General features: G+C 43.0%; 1 protein-coding gene and 1 long non-coding RNA gene across 7 annotated transcripts in view; one reads left to right on the plus strand and one right to left on the minus strand.

The window, feature by feature from the left end:
- SHOC1 (shortage in chiasmata 1) overlaps positions 1-3,668 on the minus strand; it is a 39,512-nt gene extending 35,844 nt beyond the window's left edge. For 2 of the 3 annotated variants that reach the window (XM_080986664.1, XM_080986663.1), the window contains exon 1: positions 416-488. In XM_080986664.1, coding sequence (XP_080842790.1) covers positions 416-460 — 45 coding nt within the window. In that variant the 5' untranslated portion in view covers positions 461-488. Of the gene's footprint in view, positions 1-415; positions 489-1,157; positions 1,426-3,183 lie in introns of those variants that run through there. The other variant, XM_080986662.1, reaches the window with a different exon arrangement.
- A 45-nt stretch (positions 3,669-3,713) lies between these two features.
- Positions 3,714-25,271, plus strand: LOC308466316. Of its 4 annotated transcripts, none has more exons than XR_013980729.1 (5): positions 3,714-4,739; positions 6,257-6,339; positions 16,623-16,856; positions 20,394-20,503; positions 22,363-25,271. It is a non-coding gene; the product is annotated as an uncharacterized lncRNA (long non-coding RNA). The 4 variants fall into 4 exon arrangements; XR_013980730.1 differs by having other exon boundaries at positions 16,728-16,856; XR_013980732.1 differs by lacking the exons at positions 16,623-16,856; positions 20,394-20,503; positions 22,363-25,271 and having other exon boundaries at positions 3,719-4,062; positions 4,524-4,739; positions 6,257-8,022.
- Positions 25,272-26,993: the final 1,722 nt, after the last annotated feature.

Consider the following 26,993-nt stretch of genomic DNA (forward strand, 5'->3'; position numbering starts at 1 on the left):
ACCACTAGCAGGTGTAACTTAGTTCTACATCTGCTGAAGCATACAGATAATATATAAATTCAATAAATAATAATAATAAGCCATATTTCAGTTGCAAGCTGCCCTATTAATGAGCATTCTACCCACAAGCCATTCTAAATATAAGTATTAAGCAAGTCTGCGGTTACCTAGCCGCTGCAACCTTGCGACGTTTTGAAAAAGCAATATTTTTCTTCCTCACAGTATGAAACGTGAGCAGTTATTTATTTGCCAGATTTTGTTTTATTTTTTTAAATCCATGCTGTCAAAATAAAATAAAAGTGAATCGAAACAGTCCAAATACTTGCTTTCTGTGACTTAGCAAGTGGTCTTTATATTTAAATGCAGCTATCACACTACCCAGAGAGCAAAAAATGCCAAGCTTTAGGCATTGTACCTCATGTAAGTAGTCTATTGCATGGTACTTCAAGGCTGAAAACATGATGTTTTCTGGTCAAATGTTTGGCTGCCTGAAAGCAAAACAAAACAAGTCCAAGTCTGCAGACAGCTCTGATAGTGATGTTAATTGCTTACAATAATCTTTCAGATATCACATAAATTTACTCAGAAAGACTTGTAATGAGAAATTTCCTATCTTTCTATATTTATTTAAATTTTGAGTCATTCTGTAATGAGTGTAATTAGAATTGGAAAATGTAAAAAATGCAAAGATATAAAGATTAATTTTGAAAGCCATGAGGCGGGAGGGAAGGAAGTTGATAGGCTCTAAGAGCCAGGGCAGTATAGTGGATAACGACGATGTGAATGTATAATATTAAATGGAAAATAAACAAAAATTATATATATATATGTGGAAAGCAAAACAATTCCTTAAAAGAACACGCAACGCTGCAATCTCCACCCCGGCGGCCTCCTTTTCTCAGAGCTGGATATTGGGTGCTGTGGACCCACAGAGGGTGCAGAGCTGAGGGGGTGCAAAATGGAGAAGAACCACAACCCAGAAGATCCATTTTGGAGCGCCCAATGTCCGCCATCTTGCAAAAGGTGACCAAAGTTCTCCTTTTCTCTTCTTGCACACGGGAACAAGAGCAGCGCTTCTCCCATCCCGTCCCCTGGATGACCGAATGAAATCTCCTTGTTCCGATTCGTATTACTGAGAGAAATAGTGGAGCGTATACCGTTTGCGATCTTTTGAAAAGGGATCTTCATATCATCGCCTCACCCCTTTTCTCCTTAGCACAAATGGGTGGGTGAATTTCCTCACAGCGAACGAATAAAAATTAGGCCCCAGCATGCTCTTTTTCTTTATTAACTAGTCAAAAAGGCCAACAGGGGGCTTCTGAGCCACCTTGAAGCCTCCCTCACACCAGGCAGGAACGTGTCGTCTTAAATTAAGTGGGATTTGAAAGCAGAAGCCATTTTATTTTTTTGACCGTAAGCTGGGAGCTCATCCACTTATCTGTTGCACCTGAGTTCAACCAGGTAAATGTTAGAGCCTGAAGGAAATTTCCCTCAGCAGAGGGATTTTTTCTTCTTCTTCTAGAAGGGGAAGAGGGATTTTGTTTTTATTATTATTTTTATTATTATTATTAGGTAAAAATTCTCAGGAAGCAACACAAGGTGGAAATGGCCTGGTCAAGACAGCTGGCCAATACTTGCAGACAGAGCCGGATTTACGTATTAGCTAAAAAAGCTATAGCTTAGGACTCCACTCCCTTGGGGCCCCCCAAAAAAATTTAAAGGGGGAGGGGAAACTGGATGTACATTTCCAAAATATAAGATAAAAAAACAAATAAAATAAAACCTACATACAGCAACAGCGTTTTGTGTTGTGTAGGCTCCTATGATGTAAGTAATGGGCCCCGCCTGCTTGTATTAACTGCAATTGGATTGTACAGGTTATAACACTTAATTCCATATTAAAAGAGCTATTTATAATTATTAGTAGTTTGCACCATATATCACCTATTATTATTTCATGTTATAGCAAGTTTCTAGAGACTAGATTATGAGTCTTTGTGAACTGTGTTTCTAAAGGAACTTTTGTTATTGCCAAATGCCAGTGTGTTTGCATTATTAAGTTTGTCCTGAATAAAAAATCATTTTAAGTTAGTGCTTAATAATTATTTCACTATTAATATACTTCTTCTTAATTGTATTTCAGTTCAACAATTACTTTGATTAAATACATACTTTGTTATGTGCAAATGGCTTTAGATACCTATTATTAGGTCCATAAATTGCCATACAGCATATATTCAACACACACAAAACAGCGACAATTTGCTGTTGACAAAGGACAGCTGGACATATAAAAGGCCCCATTACCTTCAGTAGTTTAGGGCCTCATCAAACCTAAATCCGGCCCTGCCTGCAGAGTGGTGCCAAAACGCTTTCTGAGTAAAAAAAAATTATTCTGTAGTCATATAATGCCAGAGGTTTGGCTTCTCTCTCTGCTCCTCAGCCAGTAGTCGCATTTCACATCATATGGCTTCTCTTAAAGGATCCTGGGAACTATCTGGCGAAGGATGCTGGGATTGTAGATCCATGAGGGGTAAACTACAGTTCCCAGGCCATGATTTTGGGGGGGGGGGGATCAGAAAAGCTCAAGGAAAACCAGGCTGTTTTCACTTGATTTGGCAATGATCACTATTTAATGTTCCGCACCAACTTGAAAATAATAGAGTATATTCTACTTTATTATATCCTTGTATCTCACCAGTATACTGATATTTCTGTTTTTTGAGAGTTGCATAGGAATCACTAATGTTTTTGCAGAAACAGCCTCCATTAAATGTTTGTGCTCTTTTAAACAAAATAGCCTCACCGTTAACTCTTCCTGTCTCAACACAAACACAGTTGGGAAAGGGGCTGGCTTCCACTGTAGCATTTATTATGATTTTAAAAGTAACCCCTCCAGTTTATTGAAATCCCAAAGCTTGGATCCAACTTACTGTTATAATTGCTATAAGCTTTTCCCACCAAGAACCATCTGATCTGCTAGGGTGGCAGTGTTTAGATCAGAGGTACGGTACATGAGTTTGGTGCGTTGCCTTTACAGAAACCATCATGACTGCAGTGGAATTAATTGGTATAACATAGATGTTCTGAAACCTTGAAGTGCCTTTAAAAAAACAAAACAACTCTCTGGATTCCATAAATTAAACTTTTGTGTTGTTCCCTGCCTGCCTGTTGCCAGCACACAGATTCTCAGCATCGAGTACAATGAATGCAATAAAACAGACCATGCAATCAGTAATTAGCCATGCATCACACCAGAATAGGCAGCCTCTGAACATACTTGGGAGTTCCTTGGCAAAAGAAAAGCAATAACGTCATCATGACATTGCCTGCATGGTACAAGGGAAGGAAGCCTCTGGGCATACGTAGAGTGCAAGATAAGTAACTGTACCTGCGATATGACAAGAAACTTGAATGATTTTATATTTTTGAAAGGAGTATGGTGGGTGTTGAAAGGGGGAGGTAGGAAGGAAACTTAATGCACACTAGCCGCAGAGGACACATCCTCTGTGTGTACAGATGTTGTCTGCATAGCGGGCAGGTATGACACTTGCAAAGTGATGTCTATACAGTATTTAAAACTCCAAACCACAGCAATTCAGAGGCCTTTGCAGCCTGCGACAGGCCCTGCTCTCAGGGTTAACCGTCATTTCCCTACAACCACAATCTGCGGCCTGTACAAAGACGTTAAGGAACGTAAATTATACACAAACTTTTTCTTTGATGAATGCTGTTCTTCTTTCCATGGAAAGAGGAAGAAAATGGGGGGAAAGCCAGCACCTAGCACTCCTAACAGGTTTTTTTTTTAATGGATTGCCTAATCTAAGTAAAAGTGTGCAGATTACTTGCTGTTTTAGAAGTTTTCTTGACTCTTTTGTACTGTATATGACTCCCCCCCCCCCCCCGCGCGCTGCCACTCTTTCAGTGCACATTTATGTGTGGAATGGGGATTGTTGCATGGAGCATCATTCTTCCAGTGTATGTTTTCTTGGAGATAAATCTATTGAGTTCAAGAGCACTTATAAATAAATGCATGTTGGTATGCAGTCTTAAGTCTTTCAGGTGATTTAATATCGATTGGATCATATGCATAATTTGTAATTTAGGACAAGCTTCTCAACAGATTTTACTGAGTCAAGATATCAGTGCAAGATCTACTTTATCCCTATAAAGACATTGCGACTGATGGGAGAGCAGGATCCTCCCTTTCCTGTGTTCCTGCCCAATTTTGCACATTATATATTATGTTTACATGGGTGCCAGCATGTTCAGAGCCCAGCTCAGGTAGATCCACGCCATTGGTATACTTTGGTTTTGTAGATCACGTGTAACCAATGCAGGCTCTGTGGGTTGGATGCAGATTAAATTGTTTGCACATAGGCTGTAATGCTAAACTCATTTATGTGGACTGGGAGGAAGCCCCATTGCATTTAGTGGGACTTAACCTCTGAGTAAACATGGTTAGGGTTGTGCTGTGAGTTCCCACCAAAGCTCTTCACTCTTCACAACTGATTTCATTGCAGGCTCCTATGCAAACATGTGATCATCAAGTGAGATCATGGACTGATTAGGTGGACCAGTTTGATCACAGTTCTGGACCACGTGCACATTGCGAACATCTGCATAAAGCCTTCCTTAGATGTGACAGCATATAGAGGACTTACGCCTGATTTGCTCCCTCGATTTGTATGTTGTCCTAGTGCAAGTTAACCAGAACATCCACCGAAGCGTGAATATATGTAAATATTTTATGAGTAATTCATCATGTGCACAAACCAGGCTTAATACATCGAATATAAAAGCAGATTAGTCTTCTGAGGCAACTCTGCAAAAAAAGCTGACTAACCATGCATAAAAACAAAGCAAGTAGAACAAATATGATCTCAGCAATATGCTTCACGGGTAGCATATATTCGTTCCTCTCATAGGTAGTTTTTGCCTTACACTGTAATTCCTGACAATTATTACTAAATTATGCATAGCCTAATTGGTCCAAATATGAGAGCTCTTTGAAAGAAAGAAAAAAATAGATATAAGTGTGCACTGAGAAATAATTTAAAATATTTTAAAAAATATTTCCTGTTAAACTTTTTCATGTCAAATAGAGATTCTAAATTATTACAGCTCTCTTCATCTTTGTCACTTTAGTTGTCACTGTCTTCCCAATTTCCACACAATATGTCACCTTCACTACTATCCGCTGCAATTAAAAGGCATCACTTTTTGAAGCCACAGATTCAGGAGGTATTCTTTCCCACGCATTTTAAAATCCAGTGGCATAGCAAATCCACCAATGGTTTTTTAATTTTTATGCTCGGTGAGACGGCATTATTTCCTGACAAAAACAAATCAGAGTCCTTCCTTTGGAGAACTTATTCACAACCGCATCAAGGGCTTGTAGCTGTGATGCCGTTCCACCTGGAACAACTACTAAATCTGATTTTGATTATCCATCTTCTTAACTTTGGGGGTAAGATGCCATCTAAATGCATCTACCACTAGCATTCCCCCCCCCCCCATTTTTTACAGAATAGTCGCTATCCACCCTATTTTTGGGCATCCCACAACTGTTCTGGTGGGGAGTGTTTCTTTTGGAAGTATTTTTCCTCTCAGTATAACATATTGCGATGAGTTGGTGGGGGAGTAGGCTGCATGCCTGGGCCCTGCCTAATTCCTGGATCCAGCATGGATTCAGTTCCTGGAACAGGCAGGCTAGCTTCCTGGTGAGGTAATGTATGGGCCACTAAGGTAACAAAGGAAGTGGCTCTGTGTCAGATATCAAATGGGTGGGCCCTCCTCCCTCAACTCACTGGTAGGTAGAAAGACAAAGGTAGAGCAGACAGTTGAGTTATGTGAACTAGAAGCTGACAGGCTGGAGGCTGGACAGAGCTATGCTTGATTTGTGTTGGGATTCATGGCTGTGACTATGGCGGAAGCAAATCCCTCTTGGGGTATTTATGCTGTGAAGACACCACAGCTTCTCCTGTCCAAAGTCTCTGTCCACAGTCTCTCTCATTCCAAAGGAAACACAAACCCTGTGTAACCCCTGGAATATCACACCCCTCGGAGATTGGGGTGGCATGCAACTATTACAGCTAACACTGCTATAAGGTGCATTCCCCCCCCCCCCCCCATTCTTCATGGACAGATTCCACTCCTTTCTTTTTCATGATCATGCTGCTTGGCATATCAGAGAACATGGCATTTTGTCAGCATTTCTAATTTGGCTAAGATAATGGTTGCGTTTTCTCCTCAGGCCAAGGACATGCCGTTGGTATTGGACGAACATCTCACTGAAACTGGAAGACAACCAGTGAGCAAATGATGTCCCACATTTAAGTAAGAAGCCACTTCTTTGCACAAATATCCCGGCACCAATTCAAATGCTTTGCAGCTGATTGGCATTCCATTTTCTCTTTGTTCTTTTACAATGGAAAGTACACACTCATCAACCTCATAACGTCGACCACATTTAAGCCCTCGAAATGCTTTTTGCATGGAGATGGGATTCTGATTTTTTTCTTCTTTGATCTCCAATGACGCACATTCTTTTCATCAGCACTATATTTCCTTCCTGTTTCTCTATTGTTTGTCACTTCAGCATAGTTAATAACTGCCATTTTGAAATTTGTCACGTCTCAGCCCCCAACTGATAGATGTTTTCCCCTGACATGGACACCCATATTTTTACTATCTAAAAACACGTGCTACCTCACACGATGAATAACTCACCAGGCAACTAGTGCCACCTGTCAAGAATGATGGGTGATGCTTTTACAAAAACAACCGAAGTATATCAAAGTTCTGCATGGTTCCTGAGTCCTCATCTTACATTACAGTTTCTCTACCTTTACTTTAGGCCACACTTAGGCTTATACAAGCCAGAATTTTGGGGGGGAATGCAGCCTGTACAACAACTTCGGGAGAATAATTTAAAGTATTAAATATATTTAATTAAGTACATTTCAGCTGTAGATTCACATGTATGCTTGTGTTTGTGCAAACTGTATGTGTCTTGCTCTGTTTTGTTTTTACTTTTGCACTGGTTTTATTAGTTCCATTTTTAAAATGGACTTTAAAATTGCATTTTGAGTCGCCTTGAGACACGCTATAGCTGTAATGATTACTGTCAAAGTACAACTTGGTTGTGCCAGGTTCAAATCCTTACTCAGCCATGAATTCACTAGGTGACCTTGGGCCAGTTGCCATCTCTTAGCCTATCCCACCTCACAGGGTTGTTGTGGCCTGTTTCCCATGATGGTTGTGAAGGAGAACAACGTACACTACCCTGAGCTCCTTGGAGAAGGGCAGGATAAAAACGTAATTAAATGCATGCACAAGATGAACAACAGTGGACAACATACCATAGGTTTTATGAGTTCGAAATGAAGGGCTTGCATTTTCTTTCTCTTCTCATAATAAGGTTACCAGATTTTTTTCAGTGAATCCGGGGACACTTTTCAACTTCCTACTAAATAGATGGATTTTGTCAGGGAACTGATTTGTAAACCTGGGGACTGTCCCTGGGAAACGGGGACGTCTGGTAACCTTATCTCATAAACCAACTGAAACGAACATACAAGTCACTGGAAGGCAGCTCATACAGTCAAGAATCGTCACTTGTAGTGTGAAAGCTTTCAGAACCTCAGGTATTAAATTATTATACTATCATGAAGCTTTCCCTAGTATAATGCTTTGAGTATTAAGTGCATTTCTGGGGAGTCTTCAATCTTGTAGATGCAGTATGCCTTATTCCTTGAAATATAACAGCTTTGATTACTTCCAGAAAGCTGCAGTTACCTATAATTTGAAGAGGGAAAAGAGTTTACTATGGATAACTACTATAGCTTTTCTGTTTCTGATGGCATTGACCTAGTAGGGGACAGATAACAGCTGTCTTGGGGTAGAACTAATATATTCTGGGATAAAAGCTGCAAAAAACTATGCTATGTTCATAGTCTTTTCTTGAGCAGATTAGACTATTCACAAATCAGCAGCTCTGGATTAGTCTCTTGAATTGTTTTTTAAAAAACCCAAACAGCAGCAGCACGCCTTTGGGTGCAATTTTCATGATTGCGTGTGCCAAATTTCTGTGGATTTTATCTCCCTGTCTGCAGTTCTGTTAGCTGAACTGTCAAGTTTACTTTTTATGCTCAAGAGATTAAAAGTGGTTTGAAGTTCAGTGCTGAGGGTTGCAATCATGAAAATGGATGTTCAAAAGCATATTGTACATTATTGCCTCTTGTAGGGTTGCACCCCTTTAAGTCCAGAATGTTTCTTTTTCACAAACTCAAATGCCCGGTGTCTAGATATGTGGTGTCTTCTTAGTTGTGTTTTGTCCTGTAGAGCTTTAAAAGTCTAAGCAGCCCCCCATTCACAAGACTGTCCATCCCCCCCCCCATAACATTTGCTTGACTGTAATTGAATTTAATTAGTACAGTCCACTTTTAGTTTCTTTACAGCGAAGCCTGCTGGCTCACTCTAAATATGGTGGGTGTGGGGTGAAATGAGAAACACAAGACTCACAGCTGTTTTTGTCAGAATTATTTAATGTCAATGAAATGGTTTAGAATAGAAGATACCTTGTTTTGTGACAAAATAGAACTTGGTGCGTTACTATCCTGACCTTTGCCTCATTACTTTGCAGAGAAATAGTGCCAACCATTCTCTTTTCCACAATGATATTGAATCATTCCCAATTAACAGTGTGAAGGACTGACAAAGTCCGGTGTCTTCCAAAATGGCTTCCTACGCCAAACCCATTGGCTGCTTTTCAGTACTACCTTGCTTTGTAGCAGAAATCACAATTCCAGATTTCCATTTTTAGGTTCTTCTGTGCAGTAAACAAAGGGCTGAAACTGCCGAAACTACCTGAAAGGTCGGACATCGGTGATTTGATCTTTTTGTCTCTTTAAACTTGCATAAAAAGCAGTCAATGGGAACTCTAATCTAGATTGGGGCTATTGTTTGGGGGAGGAGAGTTAATTCTCTCCTCAGCTGCTGTTTGTCCTGTTAAAGCAAAGTTCTGTTCAGACACCAGGGAAGTAATGCAGATACCGAAACACAGGTGTAAAGTATTCCTAGCAAACTACCTTCTCAAAATGTCTCCTAATACTGTAGTGTTCAAGGGCAGTTCTACACTAAGAATTCGATGTTAAGTTTTAGACAGATCTAGGTTAAGTTTTTGTGATACAGTAACTAGGTTTCAGTGTAGTGTGCATCAAATATGACCTACACATATAAACTTTTATTATCACCACTATACACTATAAGCAAACTTTTTTTTAATCTCTCGTGCTTACAGCGATAAGTAAACATGCAGATGTCATTAGCGTTTCAGGGTTAGAATGCTTTTTGCTTTGTTCGTATCAATTGCTGTATAATACTAAATTTCTAGAATGCTGCCCAGGCTTCAGTGAGCTTGCTAATCCCTCTTTTTCATTAAATCAGTATTAGCAGAGACAATGGCGTGTCCTATCGTCTTCCCTTTTCCACATTGCAGTAAGATATCTTACGTAGATACATGAATTCCAATGAGCTTTGTCCTTTTTGTATTAATAAAAAAAGACCTACTGCTCTGACACGTTCTTTGGTCTGGCTGATTTCATCTTAAGCTGAAGTCTCCTGATATGATCACTTATCACTTGGGCAGCATCTTGATGTCTGGAAATTGATTTTCCAGATCTGCATAAGCTTTTACTGCTGTTTCCTCGTTGCTGCTGTTAGTGAAGTGGTGGTCATACCTATGGAAGTGTAGGGCAGGGGTCGGCAAGGTTTACCTCACATGGGCCAGTTCACTCCAGCGGAGATCCCTCCGTGGGCCAGATCTCGTGTGTGCATGTGATTTCCAGAGTCTGCGCAGATGCGATTTCCGGCACCGCGGAAGCAAGTCCCCACACTGCGCTGTGCCGGTTTAGCACAGCACACGGGGACTCGCGGAGTAGCTTGGTAGCTTGGCTCGGGGGCAGGTTAAATGACCCCCGTGGGCTGCTTGTGGCTCGTGGACCTTAGGTTGCCGACCCCTGGTGTAGGGCAACAAACTGGGGAAAAGACAGAGCAGGAGGGAATCCCTACAGACATAGGAGATCTCAAGCATGCTGGAAAATTCTGGGTTGTTATTTTTAAGCTGTCTCCCCTAAACCAGCAGGGCACACAGGCAATTACTGGTAATGTCCTCTGCTCTCATGCTATCTGCAGATGATGGCAGGGGAAGCAAACAGCTTGTGGCAATTAAGATGGTTGCTATTTTCAGGTGGGATTCAATCACATGCTGGCAAATTCAGGTTGGGCAATTAAGGTTGGTTTGGCCCTCTCGTGCCACAAAACTTCCCCCTCCTCCCCAAAACATACCCACACACATTTTGTGTAAGGAAAGTGACAGGAAAATGCACTGGCAAGTGTGGGGGTAATAATTGCTTTGACATAATGCCATCTCACCTCCCTAACAACAAATGAGAATGAATGCTCCTTCAGTGACAAATAATCTCTCTGCCATCATGTCAGGATGTCTGGTTCCCTAAAGGTTGTCTGGTTGCCTAAAACAAAATTCAGGAATCGAGAATTGAGTATCGCCTCTAACAGAAGAGTTCTTACATTCAGAATGCCTTAGGCGTAATAATAGAAAACTGGAGTGCTTTTGCAAATAATTTCTTTTGAAGCCTCCCTTTTTTCTGCATTGCAATGTTGTTGTTGTTGTTTAAAAAAAAACAAGCAAAAAAAAGTCCCCCTCTATTTTAAATTGACACCTTAAGCTGTTATTTACTTTGTGGGGTGGGGGGTGGGGCAGATGATATCTGGACGATATCTATTGTTTGTAGTATTTATTCCCCACCTTTCAATTTAATATTTCACCTATGCAGCTTGTAATAGGCTATGAAATGGTTTGCAGATAACACTAAGTCAAATTACGGTTCAGAGGGAACATGCAGGTCCCCAAAGAAAATATTGTCACCACTGAGTTCCTCCCCTAGTCCTGCTGCTTTTGCTGCAGTGAGCTAAGGCATGGTTTGACTCAGGGGCTTGTGCAACTCTGGACAAAGCAAAGTTAGTTCTCTGGTTTATAGATCATGGTTTGTCTGGAGGAGACAAACCATGAACCTGGGTTTGGGAGTGGCTCTCCTGGTCAGTCAGAGCCACAGTGAGCTTCCCAGCAGCAGCAGCATCACTGCCACCTCCTGGGAGAAGCAAGGTAACAGCAGTGAGATTGGGGCTGTGCAAATGCACAGTTGGGCTGCCAACAGGGTACTGCTGTGGCTCCGCCCCACTAGGTGAGTTGCTCCTGGATATAAATATAATAATGAATAAATAATACCATTTCTGGGGTCAAAGCAGTTGACAGAGGAGAAAAAGTGCAAAGAAAAACATACACAAGAATAGAATGGATGAATGTAGATATATTCATAGTTATTTAGTTTGGTAGTTGGCCATTATTATTATTATTATTATTATTATTATATTGGATTTGCTACTCATCCTTCAGGGACGCAGGTGGCGTTGTGGTCTAAACCACAGAACCTAGGGCTTGCTGATCAGAAGGTTGGCGGTTCGAATCCCCTCGACAGTGTGAGCTCCCGTTGCTCAGTCCCTGCTCCTGCTAACCTAGCAGTTCAAAAGCACATCAAAGTGCAAGTAGATAAATAGGTACCGCTCCAGCGGGAAGGTAAACAGCATTTCTGTGCACTGCTCTGGTTCGCCAGAAGCAGCTTAGTCATGCAGGCCACATGACCCGGAAGTTGTCTGTGGACAAACGCCAGCTCCCTCGGCCAGTAAAGCGAGATGAGCGCTGCAACCCCAGAGTCGTATGTGACTGGACTTAACAGTCAAGTGTACCTTTACCTTTACCCATCCTTCAGCAGCAGATTCCAGGGCTGGTTACATTTAAAACACCAAGCCTATCTGTTCTCATATTCTCTTCTGCCCCCCCCCCCTCCCCATTTATCTTCTGAATCAAGTTATTACTCCAGTTAACTGTCAATTTATGTTTATTTAATAATGCATAATGTACTTGTTAAAGCGCCGTATTTTTCGCTCCATAGGGCGCACCTGACCATAGGGCGCACCTAGTTTTCAGAGGGGGAAATCAAGGGAAAAAATATGACCCCCCCCCCGCCCCAGCTCTGGGAGCAGCAGACAGGCTGCATGCAGCCTGTGCACTTCTCCCAGACCTTCTCCCTGCTTTTGCGGGAGGTGGGGGAATTCCCCCATCTCCAGCAAAAGCCCACAGGAGCCGCGCACCCTTTAAGGAGCGCACAGCTCCTGCGGGCTTTTCTACGAGGAGGGAGAAGGGACTGACGCGGCCAGTCAGTCCCTTGTCCCCCTTCGGGGAAAAGCCCCCAAGAGCGGTGCGCTCTTTAAAGGATGCGCGGCTCCTGCGGGCTTTTCTATGAGGTGGGGGAATTCCCCACCCCGCTGCCCTGCAGAGGCTTTGCGCAGCTAACCCCAAGCTAGAACAGCGAGACGGAGCGCTCTGCAGAGCTCCATCTCCCTGTTCTGGCTTTAGGCTTAGCTGCGCAGCCTGCATTCGCTCTATAGGACACACACACATTTCCCCTTAATTTTTGGAGGGGGAAAAGTGCGTCCTATAGAGCGAAAAATACGGTAATTCATATAGCCCGGAGCACTGTTTCTGCTCTGTGTCTCAAATGCCATCTCAGAGCCTTGAGGTACCCGTTCTACTTCTGCAGTCAGTTATGAAAGCCTTTTTTGCATTGTCATCTTGCCAACACCAAAAGTCTTCCTAATCGGTCATCTTCTGAAAACAAAAGAACGCTGGTTTACGTGGCAACAAAACTGTATTCGGAACGGAAACCTCACGCTCAGTTTTGATGCTGCACAAACCAAAGTGTGTCCTTTTGGTTTTTTTAGCTGATGCCTGCAGAAGCATGTCTGGTTTGTATCTTTGTATGCATGTATGTTGACATGTGTTGTGTCAAAAGTTCTGGCCACAGAGTAATATTAACTGTGGTAGCCCGATGTCCTCTCTACCATGTGCAACAACCATTTATGTATTCAGCTGAATAGACAGAAGTCGCCATAGAAGTTGGGACTGTGGGACTGTTTCTTCATCAACACTTCTTAGCACCTGAGGAAAACTGGAAAGGCAATGTATGCCTCATGGAATAACAAATAAAAGTCCATGCTAAATGCAAACCTCAGAAGATGTGATTTTCTTGAAAATTATTTATTAAAGAAGTGTACTAAGAGAAGGGGCGTAGTGGGAGAGTGTCAGAGGGGCCCCCGGCCCTGGGCATGGACTTTTGAGGGGACACAAAGCTGGCACCCCCAGGCAGGTGTAATGGGGAACCAAGGCTCATAGAGAGGAGCATCTGGCTAGGCTGCACTGGGGACGCTGTTGTGGGAGCACCTGGTTCACACCTGCTAAGTGCCAGCTGGCCGAGTTCCCCCTGTATGGGCAGGCAGAAGGTGCAGTGGAGCCCTGCTTTGCTCTGATGCGGGGCGGTGTCACTCCAGCAGAGGAACCCATCCAGACCCCATCCAAATTGCCCTTCACAGTGGACCAGGCATTTGGCTTGCTCTGTAAAATAACCAAAGGGAGCAAACATATCCCAACCTCCATAAAAGCAGAGACCAAAATATTAAGCTAAATATTTAGAAGATATTAAAGATGTCAAAAATATTAAAGTGATGTTAAAGGCCTGGAAGAACAAAACAGTCTGCCCAGCGCTGAAAAGCCATCAATGCTCTTTTACCTGTCTACATGTCCTCCACTCGAGGCTCAAAAGTGCTCCGTATCAGCTCAAACATATTTAGGAATAATTACAATAAGATTTGATCAAGCTGCAGTAACATAGGGAGGTTGTTGTTGTTTTTACCATTCACAGGTTCACCGTGCAAGGACAAAACCTAGTATTTAACAGCACTCGATACGTTATGAAACATTTTAAGGGACGACACTTTTCAGGCCCTTTTAAGATGGTATGGGCAATGCCTGGTGAAATCTTGAAACACAGAATGCACTGAGCAGTTTCCAATAGATGTTTTTATTGCAGAACTTTAGTGGCCTGCAGAGGGCAGAGCCTCAGTGCACAATGAACTGCTGCTGCAGTACATCATGACTAGTAGTCATTAGTATCCTCTATGAATTTGTCTAATCCTCTTTTAAATCCACCCAAGTTGGTGCATTGTGGTAGTGAATTTCAGCCGTACCTCACAGATTTCTGCTTCTTGGCACCAGCATTTGATATTACTTTGAGATTTATATATTTTTAGCGCAATATATGCAACCTCCGGAACTGTTCTCGTCATCTGTATTACATTTGTTCGACTGAGGTGCCTAATCCATGTACCTGCTTTGCTGTGAAGTGGGTTTGGCTGATAGAGAGAGAGAGTTCTCACTTGAGGCAACCAAAGTAAATTTCATGGCTGCACAAGAGATCTGAATCCAGGTATAGGCAGCTTCTCTCGCAGTTTGGAAGCAAAAATGCTCAAGCACCATGCATTCCAATGCCAGACATCCCTGACTCTTATGCATTCTTCCAGCATGAGTCATCCCTCAGTCTTAGACATTTCTTCTTTCAGTATTCTGTTGCTTCATGTACCTTTAGAAAAAAACATACATCCCCCGCCAAAAAATCCTAGGTGTGCTATGATCTACCAACATGTTTAGATTTACAAATCAAGACTGCACACTTGGGATTTCATAATAGGCAAGGCATCATGAATATGAGCTGAAGGATCCTACAAAGGCACTCTTGCATTAAAAGAGAAGTAGTATGTTGCTGGATCAGAGCAAGGTAGACCAGAGCTGGACCAGCTGATTTGACATAGATTGTCCATTTGTCCATCACAGTCCACCTCTTTTCTGTTCTACTGAGGTGAAAAATAGGGACAGCTGCTGCACTGCAGTGGTATCTGAAGCTCAATTGCAGGTGGCTGTACAAGAGAACAGCTCACCATAGCTTCTTAGAAACCTCATGATTTTCACTATCAGGCGGAAGAGGAACCAACCCCCACAACAGGAACGGATAAGACAAGGAAAAGTCCTTACCATCTGTTTTTTATTCAATATTCACAGAGAGAGGCTTGGGAATGCAGCCTCTTGGAATAACGGTGTTGCCCTGAGTGACTCTCCACCCCCTTTTCTCTCACTTCTCCCCTGTGGGTGGCACTGAGGGCCCTTTGCTTCTGAGCTCTTTGCTCTACTACTTTCAAGGCTCGCTGGGAGAGGGGAGGGTCTGGAATGCTTTCTAAAGTCACTGTGTCCATCAGCTGTTGCCCTCCTGGTTCTTCCTCTTCTTCCTCTCCTATTATTTCCCAGCTTTCCCCCTCATCTGCCTCTGAGCTGTGACCTCTCTCAAACCCCTGTTGTAATTCTGAAATGTCTTCTTCTTCTCTAGAAGCGTCAGGCTGGGGGGGCGGTCTCCACCATTCCTCTTCTGCCCAGTCCCTGACAGCCATCCTGGATGTCTATCATTTCTGTTCTGTTTTTTTAGACACATTTTTGAAGGTGTGCAGAGGCATCCATGGCTGGTCCTAAAGCCAATGGAATGATACACAAGGCATGGAGCAGCCGTAGAAATATGCAAGAGGAATTCACAGTCCATTCTTGTTCTACAGCTGATTCCGGCTCTACCAAGAATTGGGCAGGAGGGGGAGAAAACAGTAAATAATAGGGTGGAAACCATGCAACTTTCCCCTCTTGAAGAAAAGGCAATAGAAAAGGGTAGATAGCTGCTTTATGACATTTCTACGTATTTCAAACAATGTTTTGAAGCCAAAACTGGGAAAGGTGTCCTTTTTCCGTCAGGCTCAGGTGATAACACAAACATATTCCAACAACACTGATTAAGTATAAAAATGGGAACATGTGTCTTGCGTTCTGAGAGACTGAATGTGTGTCATAGTTACTGCATCAAGTTAGTACTAATATGTGGTATATACATAATGAAGAGAAAATGCCAACACATTCCATCTGGCAGACTAGCAAGGTGGAGATAGTCTTTAATTAAATGACTATCTGAATTACTAATCCCATTAATTAGTGTGCCATGGCCTGAGTAGTTAGAAATAATGAGCGTGTATTTGTGTGTGTTAGTGTTAATGTGTTAAAGTTCACACAATATTAATGGTGGTTCCAGATTGACTGTCACTTGGCCATTTGACTGGCTGACATGCATGCCACTTTGGAAGCCATCTTTCTGTTGTAGATTGTATCTTTATCTTGTTTAACAAATTTTATATACTGCTTGATTGTAATAATACATCTACAGTGGTGCCCCGCAAGACGAATGCCTCGCAAGACGAGAAACCCGCTAGACGAAAGGGTTTTCCGTTTTTCGATGCGCTTCGCAAGACGAATTTCCCTATGGGCTTGCTTCGCAAGACGAAAACGTCTTGCGAGTCTTGCGATTTTTTTCGCTCCCCCCCTTTTTCTAAGCCGCTAATAGCGCTAATCCGCTAAGCCGCTAATAGGGTTGCTTCGCAAGACGAAAAAACCGCTAGACGAAGAGACTCGCGGAACGGATTATTTTCGTCTTGCGAGGCACCACTGTAAGCAGTTAAAATGTGCAACGTCACACATTTCTCCATCTTTTTGTAAAGTACAAGATTGCATTTTCCCAGGTCTGGTTGTATCCTAACTTAGAATACATTCCTCCGTCTAGTGCTTCGTCAGCATACTTCCATTGTATATGCTCTCAGCATGGGAATTCTTCCTGACTCTGGAAGTTCCATTCAAACTTACTTTTAACGATATCACACCACTGCAGCATGGTTCATTCTCCTACTGCTCACCAACATGGAAAACCCAAGGAGGACCATGCAAGAAGTCCAACATTGCAATTTCTTCCCATGGCAGCATCTTCTCTCCCAGGGGTTAGAGTGACACTTACTCAGAGGTAAGTAACACCTTGATGCAGACTCCTCTTGTGTGACCTCAGAAAGCCCCAAACTGCTGAAGGTAATATTAGAAGGAGTCTAATAACCTCGCTTCCAGAACACCTTATGCCAGGGAGCTGGCAAGGAGAAAAGGTCGCTCGCAGATCAGAGAAAGAGAGTGAAACACTTGGCTAACTTACAGTTAGTTTCTTTATTAAGCAAAGCAGAACAAGAACACGACGAGACTTCTAAAGGTTGCTTCTGTCTTAATGAAGCAGTTGTCTGGACTGGCTTGTAGCTCCCCCTTCACTCCTTAGCCCTGTGTGTCAGGCCCCTCCCTCTGTCTATGGTGAGCTCCAGGGGACCCTCTCTGTGTCTGCCTGGCTCTCTGCTCTGCATCATGCAATAAACGCCTCGTTCTAGGAGTGGGGGGGGCTTGCAAGCTGTCAGCAGAGAAGCTATGAGAGTGGCTCTGTGGTAGAACTGCCTAGACTAATTCCTGTCCCTGCTCTGTGTTAGGGCACCTGCCTGTTTCTGCCTCTTCACTATCTCTCAAGCTCCGTGCCTCCAGCACTTCCCATCTCTTCCCCTCCTCTGGGGTGTGGCCAGTTTCCCACCACCAGGAGCCAGGATCCAATTCCTCTCCCTCTGTGCTTGCCCTGATGGGATCTTGGTCAGGCGGCTTCTACCACTCCTCCTCAGGATTTTGCCCTGACCATGCCCCTTCTCCCAGGCTACCCCTTTACTGGCTCTGCTTGGTGCTCTCTTGCTTTTGTCTGCTTATCAACTGTGATAATGTTTGCTTGGGTAGAGGTATGCATGTATCAACCTCTGATCTCCCCCCCCCCCAATGGCTGGAATACAGCCTCCTGTAAAAAGGTAAGAATCACATGCATGACCTGTTCATTTTTTCCCTTTGGCTCCAGCCATGTTGCCTCTTGACAGTTGTCTCCAAGGAAATGTAGCCCTTGAATGGAAAAGGGCTCCCAACCTTTGCTGTGCAAACTGTGCTCTGATGAGCATTGTCTGCTTCAAATGCTATTTATGAGAAAGATTTTTTTAAGCCCGTCTTTTTACCTAAACTCAGAAAGCACTGAGTTTTCCACACAGAAAACTTTTCCGGACACATTACTGCCTAGGCGTTGATTAAGGTAGAAACATGTGGAACCTGAGCTCAGGATCAAGCCTATTGATCCCACCTATCTCACTTCCCATGCCTGCAAAGGCTGTTTTTGCACAGAGCCGACACATGTACACCATTGCCCCATTCCTGTCAAAACATAAGGTTGTAGGCCTGAAGTCATGGGCTTATAAGTGACATAAAGGAGCTGTCCAACTAGGAGAGAAGGCTAGCTTTGAGGCCAGGGTCCCCAACACCATTGCTGAAACGTCAGTAGTGCTGCCCACAAAGGTAACTAAAGCACAGACCAAGAACTGGATAGAATGGGTGCTGCACCAGCCAGGCAGCAACTGTGGGTTGCTGTATTAAACTTTGCAGCCATACCCTTTCTAATAAATAGAGGCTCTGATCCCAGAGGTACATAAATCAGGTCTCATCTTTGGGACCAAAGGTAGTGAAATGTGTCATACAAACACTGTACTTTATATGGTGGCTTCTATCCAAGTGTTTAATCATATTTGTTCTTGGGGTCCAGAAGATGATAACTGGTGGTGGTGGTGGGGTGTCCTGGTGCACAGAGGAAGCCTAGACCTGTGGCAAGATATATATCATGGAGGTCCAGTGGTTGAATGTCCTAAGTAGCAGCTGCCTTGAATAGAGGCAACTCCTTCCAGTTCCCTTACCTCTTCCAAGAAAGTCTCATCTCTCAGGCTTTGGAAGCTGGCAGGTGCTGGGTCATAAGCTCCCATGGACACATTTTTTTGGTTAGGATATGGACTGTATGTGTATGAACCCATACATATCCAGGGTAGTATGATCACAGGTTCTGTGCAAATGGCTCCCTGAAAGTGTAAAGGTCAGGGGGACAGTCTGTAAGCACAATCCCAATTCCTGCCTTTGTTTCTTAATTTTGAATGTCAGAAAATCACAGAGTTTTAGGAAAAAATGTTGATACTGTTGATAATGTTGGCTATTTGCAGTATGGTAGCGCTGCAGAGAGCTTGCTGGGGAGACCATGCATTAAAAAGGGACTCAAAAATAACTTAAAGAAGGTTTTAAGAAAAACAAAAACTCCATTTACACTAAATGTATCAGCAACAAACCAGACCCAACCACCAACCCATCCCCCAGGGTAATGGGAGAGCTAGGTGCTGCTCCTTATATATTCTACCCAATTGCTGACACAGCTTAATCAGTTCAACTCAGCAGCACCTGCTATGTTTCACAGCTGTAAAGCTGGGTCTCCTTATTTTGCTCTGGCCCTTGCTCTGGCCCCTTAAAGACATACACATTGGGTGGAACAATGATGAACCTTTACATTTAAAGAAACCATTCAACACTTTGTACACAACTAAATTCTACTGAGAGTGCAACCAGTTTGAAGTGGTTTACAAAACGTAAAAACTGATTGTACAACCCTGTTAAAATACAAAATAATTAAAAATACCCCGCAGTGAAAATACACAATAAAACAATCACATTAAAGCTTTAGCACATAAATGACTATGTTTAAAATAGGCAATAAAACAATCCCATTAAAACAACATAGCAATTAAAACAGCAGTTAAATGGACCTAAGTCAGACGTGTTGATTTTTAATGCATCTACTTTGAGTAGGACTGACACTAGGTACAGCCTCTGTCTGGATCTCATATACAGTTATTAGACTCATGTCTATCCATTCTTTTGCATATCCACAAACTGACACTCAGGGGTTCTTAGTGCGTGTATATGCAGGAAAACAGATGTCTGTGCTTGCTGTCCTTGAGTATATTTACACAGGTGTGCAGAAAGTGCACATGGGACACCCGAGACAGCTTCTTTTGAACCAGACGGAGCCCCCTACACACACACACTTTTGCCAAATGTATCACATTTTTTCATTGTCAAATATACTACTTGTGCTTTTTTGGGGGGTGAAGGGAGTGGGCATGCCAACAGAAGCTCACAAAATCTTGTCAAAATAACTAGCCCTTTTAGTGCTTGCCATATCTTTTTGTAAGCAGCAAACCATTGGTTTTCGCAATGAGCAAAAAGTAAAATCTCTGTAATATAATTATGGTATACGTTAGGGTTATAGGTGCCGTGTGCCCCCAGAGAATCCTGTGTCTCCTCCATTTCTCTTCCCTGTCACATCTAGTAAGGCCAAAGTCAGTGGTGTGGTGTTACCATCTTTTGAATTTCCAGACTCCATTTGTTTGGCAGTCATTTGCAGGGAAGGGGGTGGAAACTATCTATTTTTCTTTCTATTTTGCCAAGGGAGTAGCATAATTCCCCTCCAGTGACATGTAAAAATGCCTGCATACAAGCTTCAGGTAGTGCTATGCTTTTTGGCAGACTAGCTATGGTTTTGTGTTGGGTGAACACTCTCCATTGCAAACAGTGTGTGATGTGTAGGTTGCCTAGTCCAAAGACAAATGTTTCTTTCTTCACATAGTTCTCACGCCCTACAAGAATGTGACTTTCCTGACAATCCAAGAGGAGATGCAAATGGGACCTCGCCCATGGGAATGTAAATGTAAACTGTAAACAAGTGGCAAGTCCCTGGTGAGTCAATATTTAAGGGATGTCAACCTGAGCCAGGGTTAGCGAAGGGGCAGAATTCCGTTGACTTTAGCTACTTCCCATTATCCTTTAACCCAGTGAAGTGAAGCAGTGCTACATGGCAACAGTTTTCAGTGAACTTTACCCATTGTTAAGTCCCTTGGAATTTCCCAGAATGCCCCAGAATGATACTAAGTCAGGGGCATTATAGGAAATCAAGAGTGGCTAGATGCATCAGTCTATTGCTGCTTGGAACACCAGACAAGATAGAAGTAACAGGTCACTGGGACCCTGGTAGGTGCCCAGAGTTGCCATGTGCTAATTTTGATGATCTCCACACTGGGGGTCCTTGAAGTCAGATTTCTGAATTTGGCATTTGTTTTCATTTTGTTGATGTTGGGGATTGCTTGCTGAGATGTCTTAGGAGGTAGAGAGCTATATTCTGCTATCTCTAAGTGGCGGTATGCTACCCAGTTCTTTTTATCTTAAAATGTTTTGCTGACGTCTATTTTGGACTCCACTGGACATAGAAAACAGGCAGGAACTTTTGCCGCTTCCAGGAAAGCACTCAGCCCTCTTAAACATGCTGAAAAGTGTTTCTCATTGTGGTCATTAACGGGCAGTCAGGCTGCCCCCAGCATGCTTCCAAGATAGCAGCCAGCAGCACTGAAGGATGGCAAGCCACATCTGTTGATTCCCAGCTCCTTAGAGTGCTTCTTTATTCCAGCCACCATCTCCCTGAATCTTGCTGGAGCAGAGTTGGAGCCAACTGGTTTGCATCCAGGTTTCTATTTCTGCCGGACAGCAGAAATAATGAGAGAGCGCTTTATCTAGGACCAATGGGAAGTAAGGCTGATTGTTGTCATCAGCATACTGATGATGACATAGCTTGTAAGGGCCACAGGAAGTTGAATGAGGGGCTGAATGAATCCTAAACTAAAACATTGGTGGTGATGACAATAACAATGCAAAGTCTGTCTCCCACTAGCTGTGCTGTAGTCAGTTCCAGCAGAGTCAGAAAAGAAATATTGTGGTGCTTCAAAGCAGGTATGAGGAACCCCATGCTCACAGACCAGATATGACCCTCCACTGACTCTCCACGCCTCTCTTTGTGGCCTTTGTGACTTTCACACCCTTTCCTAGCCCTGCTTCATACATTCCGCTGGGTGCTTTTGCCTGCCTGAAAAGCACCCTTGGACTCTGATAGTTTTATCTTGCTTGTCTGGATGGAGCATGCATGAAATTAGCCTACCATATAAAGATAAAATTTGTATCTGCTGCTCCCCCCACATTTGCCTGTGGCCTTGCCCACCCCTGGCATATGCTGCTCCCCTCAGAAAGTAATGCACCCCTCTTCCCAAAAAACTGTCAGGGTGCTGTCAGTGGCCCAGGAAAGAATAAGACAAGGAAAAGTTTATTACAGTCCTTTTTATCCCAAACTTTACAGAGAGGCTATAGAACCCAGCTTCTTAGATAATGCCGTTGTCCCACGTTAATCTCCACCCCCCGTCTCTCCCACTTCCTCATTCGTCACTTCTACGGGTGCTGCTACATGCCCTCTGTCTTTGAGCTCTTTGCTCTCCTACTTTTAAGGCTCACTGGGTTCTAGGAGGTGGAGGGTCGGGAATGCTTTCAAGTGACAACGTGTCAGCCAGGTGTTGCTCTGGCTCTCCCATGATTTCCCAATTTCCCCTCTCATCTGCCTCTGAGCTGTGACTGCCCTCAAACCCCTGTTGTAAATCTATACTGTCTTCCTCTTCCTCCTCCCTGGTAGGGTCAGGATGGGGAGGCGGTCTCCACCATTCCTCCTCTGCCCACCATTCCTGCTCTGCCCAGTCCCTGACCAAGATATTTCCTTATAGGCATAATAGGGACAGAGGTTCCAAAGAAGATGGCCAACCTATGGATGTATGTGACAACAGCAGCTAGAACATTATATGCACAGAAATGGAAAGAAGAGCAAGTTCCAACAAAGGAAGTGTGGCTTTTGAAAGCAATGAGCTATGCAGAAATGGCAAAGCTGACAGCGAAATTAAGAGATCAAAACGATGAACTTTTTATAGAAGAATGGAGGCCTTTTGTGGACTATTAAAAGAAAAATACTATAGTCAAATGAAATCGTGGGCAGGATTTGAGATAAAAGCAGCGGAAGAAAAATTGTAATAGGGAGACGTTGTAATAGAGAATTTCCCACCATTCTCTCCATCTAGAAGGAGAGAACATTTTTACCAATCTCAGTTGGTTTATAGTTAATTCCTCCATTTTGTAAGATGCTAAGCAAAACATAAAAATTTCCTTCTTTTCTTGCCCAGGACTCCAGCTCTCTGCCCATATTTGAACTGCCATTCCATTAATAACACCAACATTCCCCTTCCTAGCTCCACCCAAAATGAAAGAATGCTCAAAAAGATAGTTCAGCAGCAACTTGGGGCAAAAAATCCAGCCTGCACTAAGTTTGGTATGTCATCAGCATTAATGTGTGTCAATTGGAGCTGGAATTCAGTGCAGATGACTGAGAAAGGAGCTGCCGTTGTGTGATACCTACTTTTTCTATGGTGCAATCCTGTACAATTGAGTGCTGCCTTTGCCCAAGGCAGATAATGTAGTTGCCCCACCACCACACACAGAGATGCATGTTCAGCACCTTTCTGGGAAGCAATAGTGAGGCAATAGAGAAAAACCTGTGGGAGGGGCCCTACCCATGTTGTTGCGTCATCTTCATGCATTCCCTGTGGGATTGCAGCAGGGTAGAAAGCACCTGAAATGTTCAACGGCTGTGTGTGAGGTTACTGTAGGAGCCAATCCAGAAGTGTAAATCATGTTTAGCCAAGTCTTAAGCCATTATCTGAGACAGATAATGTAGCAGGAAGCACCATAAAGATCTAAGTGCAACCATCTGGCCCTGTTGATATCTGGCTATAAATCCATTTTCGTTTTCATGAACCTGATTATGTGCAGAGTTCCATCCAAAATGACAATATCTTGGCAGTCTGCCCCCATGGACTTTGTGACGGAAAACTGTAGCAGCTTATGTAATGCTTATTTCATGATGTGTTTAGCGGTAGTGCTGCAAAATCTGGGGTCGTTTGGACCAAGCTTGGTCATTCTAGCTTTTCTGAAATAAGAAGAACTGCCTTGGCAAGAAGTTCCAGGCCTTAATTCAGCCAATAGGTTCTGGAGCTGTTGAGTTATCTGGACCAGATTTGGATCACTAATTTATGCCAGTGCAAAGACTTCCTCTAACTCAGTGGTGCTTTCGCCCCACTCCTCTCCCTGTATGTCCTCCAGATCTGCTTTGGAGAGTCAAGAGAACCCCCAAAACAGCAAGTGGGGGGAGGAAATGCTTGCACTGATGGAATAAGTGTCATAGCAAGAAACTGAATTCCATCCATTGTCCCAAATTAAAGCCTGCTCAGTTCTTCAGGTCTCAGGACTTATTTGCCAAGTTTTCTGGTGTGAAGTTTTACAGTTGCTTTTGTGCTTTTTACTGCATTGTTACATAAGCAAATGTCTTCAATTCTGTGTTTCATCACTATAAATCTTTGGCCAGTGCCATGAGCTCTGCAATAAAAGCAGGATTCAAAAGTTCCACAAAAGATGGACAATAACAAAGCAAAACATTTTTCTGCCCTTAACCATTAACAGGAATTAACTTAGGGCTTACTTACTCCACACTCAAACCCATTTTTTTGGGGGGGGGTTTGCAGATATTTGTTTCATCCCTTCAGTTCCTTCCCGCACAAAAATAGAAAACAGGTCAAGTATTGGCTGTTGTTGGAAGATGTGGAGTAATTATTTAGATTTATAGTTTTCCAGCTTTGCAAGACTGAAGGTAATGTTATCTCCAAAACTGACTCAGTAATTTACCTCACAACAATCATATGAAGCAGGTCACTAAAGCCTTGAGACAACATCACAACACTAGTCTTGCTTGCAGGTAACATTGAGAAATACCATGGTTAGGTGTGAGTGGACAAGTGGACAGAGAGCCAGAATCACAGCTGTTTTGCTCCTCCCCCGTTCCTGCTGCCACTGCACTACCCATAGCTAAACCATGGTTTGATTTATCATTACATGCAAACTTGGGCTCTTGGTTTGTCTCCTCCAAGAAAACTACAAAATGTAAACCATGAACAAATGTTTTGCTACAGCTCATGGGTTGCTTGGAGCGCAACAAACCATGGACTTGGAGTTGTATACAGGTTTAGCCCTGGGTACAATGTCAGCAACAGGTTGGAGGACAAGTGAAGCAGGCACAATTTTTACACCATGCGCCCAAATGTTCGCTCATTTGGTTTAGTACTATGTGCAAACCATGGGATTAGAAGAAAACTGTAGTCCAAAAATCTAGATGTACAACTACAGCGGAATATTCTTTGTTTCAACATTTGCATCAAATTTCTAGACAACGTAATTCAAGTCTTCCAGTGTTGAAAACCCCTCACTGGCCTGGTTCATGGGTGGTTTGGCTACCAGCTAAGCCCTGTGGCTGGCTTCCACATCACAATATGAAAATGGCCCCTTATGTGGATGAACAAGATCAGGTATGTGCTTCTGTGAGCATCAGTGGACTTGATCAAGAGGTGGAATTGTTTTGGGAAGAATGCACATGATCCATACATGTGAGAGGGAGGTTTTCAACCATAGGGGGGCATTTTACAGTGATAAGAATACCACCACCGTGTCACACACACACACACATACAGAAAATGTGATTAAGAACTTTATGTAAACCAATCATTTATATTATAAAGTATTCTACCGCATGTTACTTTTTCTGTTGAGTGTTTTTTTTCAATCCTCTTTATCCTTCCCAATACTCTGTGCAAGAGGCTGACACATTTGCTTTAAAAAGCTCATCAGGAAAGAAAATTGAAATCAGGTTAGCATGGAAACCGCATTTACTATAATGTGAGTTAAATATAGATGCATGGCTTTTGCTTCGCTTTTGAAAGACTGCGCAAGCAACAGAAACTGTATATGCATTTCAGAGCTGTGACAGTGACAACTATGGCTCTATGTATAATGCAAAACTGTGGTTTGGCAATTTGGAGTGCCGCTATGGCAGAGGTGGTTAAACCCAAGGCATTGGAGCCAGATCAGCCCCTGCCCCAGACCCCACCAAATTTGGAGTCAATGGCAAAAGAACCTCAACAGACAGACATATGATATCAGGCTTCCTCAGACTTGGCCCTCCAGGTGTTTTTGGCCTACAACTCCCATTATACCTAGCTAGCAGGGCCAGTGATCAGGGATGATGGGAACTGTAGTCTCAAAACATCTGGAGGGCCGAGTTTGAGGAAGCCCGTATTATGTGATGACCAGCAAGGGGAGTATACCCCTTTCCCTTAGTTGGCTTGCATGGATTACCTGGGTGAGTGGGTGCCTGTTTATGCGTGCATATTTATTTTATATTTCATAAAATGTATATACCACTTGATTGTAAAAAAGAGGGGGGGGGGACCCTCAAAGTGGTTCACATGTAATAGAATGTAGGTAGTTACACACACTGCTGTCCTGCAGCCCCTAGAATGTTGGTCAGTGATAAACACTCCTGAACTATGGTTTTGTATGCATCCCTCCCATGCATAGGATTTTTCTCCTCTGCTTCCTATTTTTTGCTATCCATAGTTAACACCAACTTCCAAAACACAATTTGCCAACATAACTTTGCTAAGTTTTACTGCCTGTGCAATTTTTTTTTTTACTGGTATATGGAAAAGCACATGAATCTGACCTTTGGAGAGTTTGTAAGTAAACCATTTTTAAACTTTCCAAACATGTGGTCTTTTCCTGTGCTGGAGGAAGAGGAAAACTTTCGAAAGGAACTTTTTAAGGGGACATTTTGGAACTTACTTGGAATGGTACATTTTAAAGGTTTTACAGTCTATATTTCCATACTTTACTTTGCTGCATCTCTCTCTCTTTCTCTCTATACCAGCATATACTAGGTTATTACCCAGTACAGGAGTAGACAATATGGTAATCACCAGATATTTTTTGGGCTATCAGCCCTGACCAGCTGTGGCTAACGGCCAGGGATTATGGGGTTTGTGGTCTCCAACATACGGAAGGCACCACAATGGCTACCACTGACCAAGCTTTATTCCAAAAGCTTTTTAAAAAATGTACTTTGTTTAAAGTTTGACATGGAGGCCAACTAAAGTGGTTTTTGAGGCTGCATCTGGGCCATGGGTCATCTCTGTCTTACAGCATGGGTGGCTATTAATAATAAGCCATCATTGCAGAAATTGTCAGTCTTGACTGAAACCCTTGAATGTCACTGACTCCCTTAGAAAAGTGAGCATGTGAAAAATTACATTTGAAACCAGCTTCTTGTATTGCCACAAGAAGCAAGACCTTCAGGAGGAAGAGCTTCAGAGAAGGGAGCCTGGCATACCCTTGCGGGAATCTGCGCTGTTAATGTGTTCTTAATGGGACGGACCCAAATACTCAGGTTGCAGATACCAGATTAGGGCCGAGCAACTGCTTC

This window comes from Podarcis pityusensis, assembly GCF_964106645.2.
Source record: "Podarcis pityusensis genome assembly, chromosome: 17".
NCBI classification, from domain to species: Eukaryota; Metazoa; Chordata; class Lepidosauria; order Squamata; family Lacertidae; genus Podarcis; species Podarcis pityusensis.